This window comes from Urocampus carinirostris, chromosome 8, assembly GCF_059441175.1.
Source record: "Urocampus carinirostris isolate Australia breed hairy pipefish chromosome 8, RoL_Ucar_1.0, whole genome shotgun sequence".
NCBI lineage: Eukaryota > Metazoa > Chordata > Actinopteri > Syngnathiformes > Syngnathidae > Urocampus > Urocampus carinirostris.
Window position 1 is genome coordinate 4,410,509 of NC_142356.1, and position 12,673 is coordinate 4,423,181.

The 12,673-nt window shown below is 40.8% G+C and overlaps 1 protein-coding gene across 3 annotated transcripts in view; it reads left to right on the forward strand.

Moving 5' to 3' along the window:
* Positions 1–12,673, forward strand: part of ctnna2 (catenin (cadherin-associated protein), alpha 2) — a 557,688-nt gene that overhangs the window by 25,223 nt on the left and 519,792 nt on the right. For all 3 annotated transcript variants that reach the window (XM_088341403.1, XM_088341405.1, XM_088341404.1), the window contains exons 3-4: positions 2,343–2,509; positions 11,795–11,914. In XM_088341403.1, coding sequence (XP_088197529.1) covers positions 2,343–2,509; positions 11,795–11,914 — 287 coding nt within the window. The remainder of the gene's footprint in view (positions 1–2,342; positions 2,510–11,794; positions 11,915–12,673) is intronic.

Below are 12,673 nucleotides of genomic sequence, written 5' to 3' on the forward strand. Positions count from 1 at the left end.
TTTTGGAGTCAATGTCGAACGAAGTTGAAAAGTAAAGTCAGTAGACTTTTTCGAGAACCGGCTTCTTCGGCGCCGCTCACTAAAGAGAACCGGCTGTTTCGGGTCCCAAACGGCTCTTCAGGTTGTTTTTGCTTCTTTAATCCTTACAAGACCAAATATTATGTAAAATTGTGCACGAAATGACTTAAAGGAAGGGGGGAAATAGAAAAAAAAAAACGAAATGAAAAAGTAGTGAAAAGCTGAGAAAAAAAGAAACAAAAGGAAGAGAAAAAAAGAAAAGAAAGAAACATAGGAAAAAAAGTAAATAGAGAACAAAAAGAAAAAGAGTAACAGCTAGGCAAAAATAAACACAATGAGATTTTTTTAAAGGAATTAAAAAAAAAAACAGGGAAAAAGAAGAAAACGTTTGTGTTGAATTCAAATAATTTCCAATTATACCAAGTCAATCGTGTTGTACACATTGTACTTCCACTAAAAATTGTGATTAAATACAGTTCTGTATCTTGCAACCGACTAATTAAGCCCCCCAAAATGTTAGTATTATGCGACAAAAGCTACCAGGAAAAAAACGAAATGGAAATCTTGTGAAAGAATTGTTGTAAAAACAAACGACGTTTGTAGGCCGTACAACCTTTGCAATAGTACATGAGTCAATTCATTTAAAAGAGAAAAATAATTTTGCATTGCCGAAAACTCAGCAAAATGTAACTTGATGTCAAGTTTTGGACATGTTTGATAATTAATTATCTTGCCACACTTGGAATTGCTGTTGCTCACTGTTGTTTCAAGCGTTGCTCACCGACTTTGTGTGAACGCTCAGACCCGTAAGGAAAATGAGAGAGAACATTGGTCCCAACCTTTTCTGTAATGTCTGACAATATTCTCGCGGCCAAGCCTTATAATAACATTAGTAAAATAACAATGACAATAATGATAACTATGATAATTATAGTAAGCCTATAAATCCACTGTGTAATCACTAGACCATTGGGGATGTAGATCACATAGGAAAAGGCATTCGATTTTATCTCATTCTTACAATATTTTTAATCAGGGTGCCAGGAACAAATGTTAGAGAATGGAACAACCAGAAAGTTGTGCTGAAAGATGCACAGAAACGCAAAAAAGTACGGAAAAGTAAAGGACTCTTTGGTGTACATGTTCATGATCATAGTTTACATTGTGCAATGCCTTTTCTATGTCATCTATATCCTTACTTGTCTAGTGGTTAGAAATCCACACTCTCACCGCTGCCATCAAGGTGGATTCCTGTCGCATCCAATGTTGTGTGAATGTTTAGTTTTGTGTAGGTTAAAAAAAATATGCGTTTTATACGACATAACCTTCAAAAAAAGGTCAGACAGCCCAGTGATTGCTGACCAATGTAAAAACAACACATTTACTGCAGCATCAAATTTTAGTTATGCATCACCCATAGCTCAATTTATCATTTCTACACAGAATGCAATGACACTATACAGAATCCAGTGTTCTGGTTTGCCCGCGTCCCTGCGTCCTAGACGCATTATTTTTGCTGGGGACGCATCGTGTTAAATCAACGTGCGTCCCCGGGACGCAACTTTTTTGACACGAAATTGTCATTATCATTTTTTAACAAAGATTTACCGCATTCCAAACTTTTCGCCAGGCAGATCCGCCATTGTTGTTTTGGTCTCGCGGTTCGAGTTTTCGTCTGCTCGCCGATCTCCAGTTCGGGTTGTGTAGTGAAAGTCCGTCTCTTTTTAGAGAACCGGCTTTTTCGGCTCAACTCATTAAAGAAAAACGGCTCACTTGCTTTGATGCATTATATTACGAATGATGATGTTGTATAAAGAAGTTAAGAAAAAAAGGAAGTATAAAAGGAGAAAATGAAAAAAGACAGGTTTGTGGTAATCCCTTTTAATCAGTATATTGCCAACAATAATTTAATGCAGAAAATTTTATTCTACTTAATTCTATTTGCATGCATTTTTTCCCTTTACAGTGAATGTCAAAGCGACTTCATTTTTGAACTTTTTTTATAATAAACCTCATTCATGTCGAGCAACTCAGTATCTCACAACAAAATGTTCATTAACAATATATAGGATATAAAGAAAATAACATGTACAATATAGCATGTTAAACTACATAAATAAACATGTTTGAAAAAGAAAAAATATTTTTTGGGTATTTTGTAAGAGAGCACCCAAAATTTTGAGGACCCATAGATCTCTGTTGGGACCCATAGATTTTTGAGCATGCGAGTCCCCGGGACCCATCACTTTTCACAGGTAAAATCAACACTGAGAATCTATGAAAATGTAATGTATTTATGTGTATATTCCCATAATACTTTGCAGGCGAGAGTATGCGCATCGCCTCCTCAGAGTTTGCCGATGACCCCTGCTCATCCGTGAAACGGGGCACCATGGTGAGGGCCGCCCGGGCCCTTCTCTCCGCCGTCACCCGTCTTCTCATCCTCGCCGATATGGCCGACGTTATGAGGCTGCTGGCGCACCTTAAAACCGTAAGATTGATAATCTGTTTGTTTATTTTTTTGTATTCTACATACAATAAATCCTGTGAAACGCCTTCATAATCGTCTTAGATTTGCACAAATGATTAAATCATAGATCAAAAATACACGTTAACCTATTGTTAACCTCCTGCAGGGTTCGATATGTCTATGTTGTCCCTTTTTGGGGTAGTGTAACGAAAGTAAAATGGATGTTCAATGGCACATGTGTCAAACTCCCGGCAAAAGGTCACAAACTTCAAGAGGGCCAAATAGTTTCGCAAGCCACTGTATTTGTTATAGAAGGGAGCTCCATCTTCTTTAAAGATCTACAATGACATCTGTATGCTATTCTTTTAAAATTTGTGGTTTTCACATTGCCTTAAAAAGCACATCAGTGACTTTTTAAAAAGTAAAATAACAGCGAGATCGGTTTCCTTAATGTTCTCTGGTTGATTAATGATAGTCAACAAATACAGCTTCGGTGGGTGAGTTGCGATTCGTGCCTGGCTTCGGCGACATCCACTGGAAATATTTAAAACTGCAAGTCATTGTTTGATGCGATGCAGCTCACTTTTCTCCTGTGCTTCTCTCAGCATTGTCTCGCAGTCCACATAATATAGTGTGGCGGGGCCAGTGTTCCCTCTAAGCGTAATTGCGCACTGCTAGCACATTCTCAGCGCACAAGTAAGTCTAGCCAGCGCACAAAAATGAGGGCTCAAAATTACTTATTAAGAAGCAACTTAAGTCAAAGTTACAGTGCATGGAGGTAGAAATACACGGGTTCCCCTGACGTTGTGTCCTAAATGCGGTATTTTGAAGTCGAGTCGAAGTAGAACGAAGTTGAGTAAAGTTAGTAGAGTTTGTCGAGAACCGGCTTCTTCGGCTCGGCTCACTCAAAGGAACCGGCTCTTGCGGGTCCTAAATGACTCTTCGGGTTGTTTTTGCTTCTTTAGTCCCAACATGACCAAATATTAGGTAAAATTATGCACAAAATGACTTAAAGGAAGGGGGGAATAGAACAAAAAACAAAAAAAAATACCAAAATGAAAAAGCAGTGAAAAGCTGAGAAAAAAATAAACCAAAGGAAGAGAAAAAAAGAAGGACAAATTTAGAAAAAAAGCCAGAAAAGAAGAAAAGAAAGAAATGTAGGAACAAAAGAAAAAAGTAACAGCTCGGAAAATTTAAACACAATGAGATTTTTTTTTAAAGAATTAAAAAAAAAAGTTGAAAAAAAACATGGAAAAAAGAAGAAAAAGTTTGTGTTGCATTCAAATAATTTCCAATGAGATCAAGTGAATCTTGTTGCCAACATTGTACTTCCACTAAAAAAACGTGATTAAGTACAATTCTGTATCTTACAACCGACTAAATAAGCCCCCTAAAATGTTAATATGATGCGACAAAATATATCAGGAAATAAAAAGAAATGGATATCATGTGAAAGAATTGTAAGAACAAACGACGTTTGCAATAGTACATGAGTCAATTCATTCAAAAGAGAAAAATAATTTTGCATTACCGGAAACTCAGCAAAATGTCACTTGATGTCAGGTTTTGGACATGTTTGATTATTAATTATCTTGCCACACTTGGGATTATGGTTGCTCACTGTTGTTTCAAGCGTTGCTCACCGACTTTGTGTTAACGCTCAGACCCGTAAGGAAAATGACAGGGAACATTGGGCGGGGCCATATTTTGCCCGTGAGCCTTGAATTTGACACATGTGCCCTATAGGATTTATCTCTCAATATTTAATTTGTGTCAAAAATTCTTCGCTAAAGGATGAAGTGATTTAATTTGTTATCTACTTTGTATGCAGCAGTGTTTTGAATTAATTGAGCTGACATTCGAGTCCTTATCTTGACACATGAAGAAGATGCTCAAATATATTTCTTCATTTCCAAAAAGACAGCCAGGAAAAATGTTTCCAGTCAATTTTGTCTCGGCCATTGTGCATGATACCCTCAACAAAGCTATTTATTGAATCCAGAACAGATGTTCTCATTCTCTGTGATTTTCTCGTTTTTGTTATATTTTTGTTTATTTGGAAAAGGCAATCTACATATTTGTCTTCCTAATGAGTGTTATGCCTCTGTATTTGTGTTTATAATGTCTTCTAGCATCAAACTACATTGCAAAACAAATATGATCCCAAACGTCAAACTTTTAAGTAAGTAGGGCTGCAACAACAAATCGGTAAAATTACCGTATTTTCCGCACTATAAGGCGCGCCGGGTTATAGGGCGCACCCCCAAAAAAATCGTTTTTGGTCCTATATTTTCCATACATAAGGCGCACCGGATTACAAGGCGCTACAATGGGAACGTCGACAAAACAGTCATAGTTCAGCCCAACTTATTACCCCCTTAACATTCCCAAAGCTTGTAAAGAAGCGAATACGTGTCGTAGACAAGTGCGGATGCGGTGTCCGTACGATGTCACTCAAATGCATCATTTCAAATATCATTCGGAAGGTTAAAGTCTTGGGATTCAAGAAATGCCAACCATTTCTTTGTTTCAATTTTATTTTTTGCTGGCAACTGTGTGGACAGCAAAGTAAGAATTTTATTGTGCAGGGAAACGGGGTTCTTCACTGTGCATATGACAATAAACACTTTGAATTGAATTGAGTTTAAAAATAGACTCATCACAGAAACATCAAGATCGTTCTAAAACAAGATACCGGGAAAAAATAAAGCCGCATAGCTCACCTAAGTTCTCTTGCAGCCATCACGTTCAATAATGATACGTAACCATGGTCTTCTTACAACCGTGAGTGTAGTAAATCCGGGAGAGTCAAATATTTACAAATACAGAATAGTAAAAATTGTTTTCTCTATGCCGTAGTGCCACCCAACGTGTGATTCACATTCATCTTTTTCGGCCAATTGCAGGCTTTGTTTCACCCCTTTAGCCTATGCGAGCCTGTAAATGATAAAAGAGATCCGCCCCCTTTACCTCCGAATGACTTTAGCCAATAGTGACTGATTCAAATGATGATTGACACATTTGTTAGGAAATTAAACGCTGGTATATAAATCCCAGCATACACCGCGGACTACTTCGCCTTCGGGGGAAATTCTAGTCGGCGGCTGCTTGCCTTAGTTGCACGACTTTGCGACTTAAAATTGATCCATATATATGGCGCACTGTATTATAAGGCGCATGGTCAGCTAATTAGAATTGATTATTAAAAGCGCTGACAGCTAGGATTCATCGGCGATTCATTTTGCCACGCGACCTAATTCGATGCAATTAAGGGGCCGGCAATTGGACGCAGATACAGCAGTGCTTAACATGCGGTCGAAAATTCGCCACAGCCTTTCACGAGCGTATTGAGGCTGAACCACGGCCAGAAATTTCTGGCCGAGAAGCAGACGCTGTTAGGCGTTGTTGGACGTTTTGAGACCGCCATATAGACGAGATACAGCAGTGCTTTACTCGCGGTCGGAAATTCACACGCGGTTGGCCGCGCGAAAAAGTTTTGAGCTGCTCAAAAGTTTGAGCACGTGTTAAACCGCGTGCCGCACACGTGGTCAACACGAGGTAATGACGTGGAAATGACGCGGAACAACGTGCGTGGTTACACATGGGTAGGACGGGAAATTTCAGCGGGTAATCGTGGGTGGAGCATGGTAATAGCATGTTCTGCGCCTGTATCGCGGTGTTATTACGTGAAATTAGCGTGTTACGCGTGTGACAGTCAAACGCCTTTCTCCGCGTATATACAGCGCGATTTGCCGAGCACACGTCAGTTGTGCTCGAGACGTCAAGGGGGTGAACATGGATCCCCGTCAGCGTAGTGACCTCGTCTTAATCCATTTTTATTTCTTGACATTTCTTTTCAAGATAATAAAATAAAAATGATGCCATAGCTTGAAATCTTGATCTTCACGGGACTGTGTCTTGAGCGGTTATGATTTCTACAGCCCGGTGTTATCCGAGAAATGCGACCCTGCTGAGATTTGCATCCCCTCGCTACTACAACCACTTTTACCTCGTTTTATCTCACTTTTAGGGAATGTAATGGCGAACATATAACCAAAACCACTTCGTCTTGCATTTGTTGGGAATGTAATACAACTTAAACCGTTCCGTCTTTGTTTTTGTTGTGAACGTAATCGAACGGTAAACCCTCCCCCCCTCGCGTGAACGTGCATTCTGCTGCGCTTCCAACAAAAGCGATCGTATTCTATATAAAACGCTTATTAAAACAATAAAGCGAGCTAATTATAACAATTGGGAGATCCTAGTCTATATAACGCGTTTATTTAAACAATAAAGTGCGATCGTATTCTACAAAATGCGTTTGTTAACGCGGATTAAAAAGTCAAAAGCGATCGCAGCAGAATGCGCGTTCACGCGAGGGGTGGGGGGGTGGGGGTGTTGCGTAGGAGTCGGATTTGGGCACAACACCGGCTCGGGAGCTTTTATACCCGTGGTCCACACGAGAAAATGACGCAGAAATGACGCGATAAAGAAGCGGAACAGTCGCCGGCGTCTGTTTTGCGGGCATACCACCGATGAACAGCGGGTTGGCCAATTTTGCGCATTTTCCATCGCGGGCAACCACGGGCAAAAAACAAAACGCAAAATTTTAGCCGTGATTCAGCCGCAAATGTCTGTGTGACCGGCCCCTAAGGGAGTGCAGTGACTCTCCTCCTGATTCGGCGACAAACTTGTAGCAGCACTTTTATCCGCCAGAGGGCGCTCCGAGACTGTTTTTTGATGTAAAAGGTCCTCTTGATCCAAATCTAAATGTATTTATATGGCACTTTTCATACACTGGAATGCAACTCAAAGTGCTGTATAAAAACATCCATCCATCCATTATCTATACCGCTTATCAACAGTAGGGTCGCGGGGGTGCTGGAGCCCATCCCAGCTATCTTCGGGCAGTAGGCAGGGGACACCCTGAACTCGTTGCCAGCCAGTCGCAAGGCACACTGGGACAGACAACTCGCTCGCTCATTCAGGGGACAATTTGGACCGGCCAATTGACCTGACATGCATGTTTTTGGAATGTGGGAGGAAACCGGAGCGCCCGGAGGAAACCAACACAAGCACGGGGAGAACATGCAAACTCCAAGCAGAAAGGTTTTGATCTCACAACCTCAGAATTGTGCCGCTCACACGCTAACCACTGTCCCACCGTGCTGCCCTGTTAAAACCGGTCAATGTGTACAATAAGAGGCCTGGAAAGCCAAGCGTTAAGTAAACTGCTTACTTTTAAATTTAAAGTATTAATTTTCATATGCACACTAAAGAACCACAAGTATGGAATTCTGACTTTGCTGTCCACACAGTTGCCAGCGTAATAAAACTAAAAAACTAAATACATGTATACATAAAAGAATATTATGAATATTAATAAGATAAAAATACAAGATTAAGTCAAGATGAGTTAAGGCAGTAAGAAAAAAATTAGATAAAACACAGTTGAAATGTCACAGTTGCCATGGCGCCCAATTGGCCCCGCCCGTGTGGCGCCGTTGACGGATTGGCTTTCCGTCTATCTAAACTCAGTGCTCTCACTCTTCCTTTGTCAGCCCGTCAACGAATCTCTGCCCCGCAAGCGGTGGGCTTTGCCTCGTTCCTGTTTCCTTTTGGTATATCCTGTCCGGTATTGTTCCCGTTTATTTTGTCCTGTTCAATATCGGTTTCCAGTTACATTCCCGTCTAGTTTGTCCTGTTTAATTTAGATATCCTGTTTTGATATCAATCCTGTCCCTCCCGTCCTTTCCGGTATCGACCCCATCTGTCCGATATTTGCTCGGGCAACTAGTATCGATCTCGTCGGCCTCTGGCTTCCTATCATTCCACGCCAGACTGCTGCCTAACGTGCATGACTCCCCATTTCCCGTAAAATAAAAGGCTTGTGTGAGAAACACCACACATTTGGGTCCTGATCCTGTTCTGGTTCTTGACAGTACGAACTGACCACAAAATGGACCCAGCGAACGCTCACACAAGCGCAGATTGGGGAAATCTGGAAACTCCCTCCACCCTGCAGCAGTTGCACAGGACATGAAAGAGCCTGTAGTGCAAGAATAGTCCAAGTATGGTCCTGTTTAAAGTGTCTAATGTAATAAAGTGTCTGTGGTGTATTGTTCGATCAGCAGCCGTTTAAAAGTCTGACGGCATAGGGGCAAAAAGAGTTCTTTAGACGCGTTGTCCTGCATTTCACACTCTTGTACCTCTGTTCTGAGGGTCATAGTGTAAACAGTCCGTGGTGTGGGTGGGTGGGCTCCTTAACGATGAAAGCAGCCCTCCTGTGGACCCTGCGGTGGTATATGCTCTCCAGAGAGGACAGTGGAGTCCTGGTGATCTTCTCATAGTTCTTAACCACTCTGCAGGCGTTTGTGGTCCATGGCTGTGATACTGCCGTACCAAACAGAAATGAAGCTGGTAAGGATGCTCTCCACGATACAGCTGTAGAAGTTGTGTTGGGGAATGTGGATGTAACTAATGATAAGTATGTAGGCATCTTGTGAAGGTTGTGGGATGGTTTTGTTGCAAGAGGTCACAAGCTGATATGCTGAGGGAGCTGGGGCGAACAACCTTCACGAGATATCTTAACTTCATTTGAGAACACTATAAAAGCCAATGTTGAACGTCTGGAACTTTGAACGTGTCCCTAATGCAATAAGGCGGGTTCCCTTTTTGCCATGTCTCCTCTCTGCGTAATTTTTGGGAGACGCCCAACGACGTTCTCTCCAAAAGTTGCAGAGGATCTTGTTTGACATTCCAAACTTCCTCAGCCTCTTCAGGAAGTACAGCCACTGTTGTGAGCTATCATGTGTGGTCCAGGTGAGGTCCTCAGTGAAGTGCACAGCGAGGTACTTAAAGCTGCTCACCCGCTCTACTTCAAGCTCCCGGATAAATAGTGGCTGATGCGGTCTCCTCCTCTTCCTCATGCCCAACATCATCTCCTTTGTCTTGTCCGTATTGAGGGTGAGGTTGTGTTCCTCGCACCATGTCACCAGACTCGCTACTTCCCTCCTGTAGGCCGCTTTGTCCTCCGCAGTGATGCGTGCTATCACTGCAGTGTCGTCGGTGAATTTCAGGAGAGGGAATTTTGATAGACGCACAAGCAGCCCCTAGTTTCGATTTTCTTGCGGCTTTTTATTTAAGCACAGCACACCAAAAAATCCAGCATCAATCGTTGATCCACAAAAGGGAACAATACACTTTTTGCACACATCCGATGAAGTACTTACATCCTCTTCCAATGTTGCCTTTTTTTTTTTGCACTTTATAAAAAAAGTATCTTACATATCTGTAGGAAGGGCAGCACGGCAGCGCAGTGGTTAGCGCGTGTGCGGCACTGTTCTGAGGTCATGGGTTCAAATACAGCCTTGTGCAGAGTTTGCATGTTCTCCCTGTGTTTGTGTGGGTTTCCTCCGGGCACTCCGGTTTCCTCCCACATTAAAAAAAATGCATGTCAGGCTAATCGGCCAGTGCAAATTGTCCCTAGGTGTGAATGAGCGAGTGAATGGTTTTGGCAACCAGTTCAGGGTGTCCCCTGCCCACTGACCATAGATAGCTGGGATGGGCTACTGAGGATAATGGATGGATGAATCTCCTGTCGATTTGTGCACTCATTTACTATCGGTCCAAAACAATATTTCAATCAAAGAGGAAATAAAAACGATTTTTTTTTTCTTTCAAAAATCTGATTCATCAATTAATTGGAAAAATGATGGACCGATTCATGCATTGACAAAATTATCACTAAATCACTAAAATAAATCACTAAAATAAACACTACACAGCAGCATCATCTCCAAACAGAAGAGCAGCTTCAGCGACAGACTGCTGTCACAGTCTTGTTCCACTGACAGACTGAGGAGATCATTTCTTCCTCATGCCATGAGGCTCTTCAACTCCACCCGGGGGAGTAAAAGCCCACATTAAACCCCACCTCCATATTTGCATATTTTCCATATTTTTATTACAGTGTGTATTTTCCCTAGCACAATTTTAATACTCTATAGCAAAACGTTATATTGGGTATTTTTGTAGTCTATATCTTTATTTTATTATTTCATTTTTTAACACAAGGATACTGCTGGAAGTGTCTATCTATCTCTCTATCTATCTATCCCTCTATCTAGAAATCTACCTAGACATCTATCTATCTAGACATCTATCTATATCTAGACATCTATCCATCTAGACATCTATCTAGACATCTATCTATCTATCTATCTAGACATCTATAGCTATCTATCTATCTATCTATCTAGACATCTAGACATCTAGACATCTAGACATCTATCTAGACATCTAGACATCTAGACATCTATCGATCTAGACATCTAGACATCTATCTATCTAGACATATATCTATTTATCTATCTCTCTATCTAGACATCTATCCAGACATCTATCCATCTATCTAGACATTTATCTATCTATCTATCTAGACATCTATCTATCTAGACATCTATCTATCTATCTATCTAGACATCTAGACATCTATCTATCTAGACATCTATCTATCTAGACATCTATCTATCTAGACATCTAGACATCTATCTATCTAGACATCTATCTATCTAGATATCTAGACATCTATCTATCAAGACATCTATCTAGACATCTATCGATCTATCGAGACATCTTTCTAGACATCTATCGATCTATCTATTTATCTATCTAGACATCTATCGATCTATCTATCTAGACATATATCTATCTATCCAGACATCTATCGATCTATCTATCTAGACATCTATCTAACTATCTAACAGTGAGCAGAAATTGGTAAACGTACTAAAAGAAAAAAAAGAGATGATTTTATGATAAAACCGCGCTAAAAACATATCTAATTAATATCAACGAATCCTCGAGCTTCGTTTACATTTTCTCCCAAATCTCTTTTTCCGCGTCCGTTCTCGAGAGCCATATAGGATCTTCGCCCAAGCCAGCATAATCCTTGTCATCAAAGGCCTCTTCAAAGTTATCTTCCACTCCTCTCTTTTTCATTACATCTTGCAGAGGACTTTCATTAGGCCTGGGAAAGAGTCCGGAATCACAATGTGCCCACATAATGGATGGTGATTGCTGAATTGAAACCCTTTTAAATTGCACATCTTAATGGTTATTGTCTTTTTTTTCCTATTCTAAATCCCCTTACAATTTCATGCTGGCGGAAAATCATTTTTATTCATCCAGCCAAATAAACGCGCTGGTGTTTTTTTTTTTTTTTGATGATAGTGTCATTAAAATATACTGCTTTGGAGCCCGGTTGAACATTTCCTGCATGCGTTCATTTTGTGTGTGCGACAGGTGGAGGAGGCCCTGGAGGGAGTTAAAAATGCCACCAATGAACAGGACCTGGCAAATCGCTTCAAGGAATTCGGCAAAGAGATGGTGAAGCTTAATTATGTAGCCGCCCGGAGACAGCAGGTATGTCTTTTTACTCTTAGTACCGTATTTTCCGCACTAGAAGGCGCACCTTAAAGCCTTTATTTTTTTTTTCAAAAGCTGACCATGCGCCTTATAATACAGTGCGCCTTATATGTGGATCAATATTAAGTCGCAAAGTCTTGCAACTAAGGCAAGCAGCCGCCGACTCGATTTTCCCCCGAAGGCGAAGTAGTCCGCGGTGTATGCTGGGATATATATACTGGCGTTTCATTTCCTAACCAATGTGTCAATCATCATTTGAATCAGTCACTATTGGCTAAAGTGATTCGGAGGTAAAGGGGGCGGATCCTTTTGATCATTTACAGGCTCGCATAGGCTAAAGGGGCGAAACAAAGCCTGCAATTGGCCGAAAACGATGAATGTGAATCACACGTTGGTTGGGTTGCACTACGGCATAGAGAAAACATTTTTTACTATTCTGTATTTGTAAGTATTTGACTCTCCTGGATTAACTACACTCACGGTTGTAAGAAGACCATGGTTACGTATCATTATTGAACGTGATGGCTGCAAGAGAACTTAGGTGAGCTATGCTGCTTTATATTTTCCCGGTATCTTGTTTTAGAACGATCTTGACGTTTCTGTGATGAGTCTATTTTTAAACTCAATTCAATTCAAAGTGTTTATTGTCATATGCACAGTAAAGAACCCCGTTTCCCTGCACAATAAAATGCTTACTTTGCTGTCCACACAGTGGCCAGCAAAAAATAAAATGGAAACTAAGAAATGATATTTGGA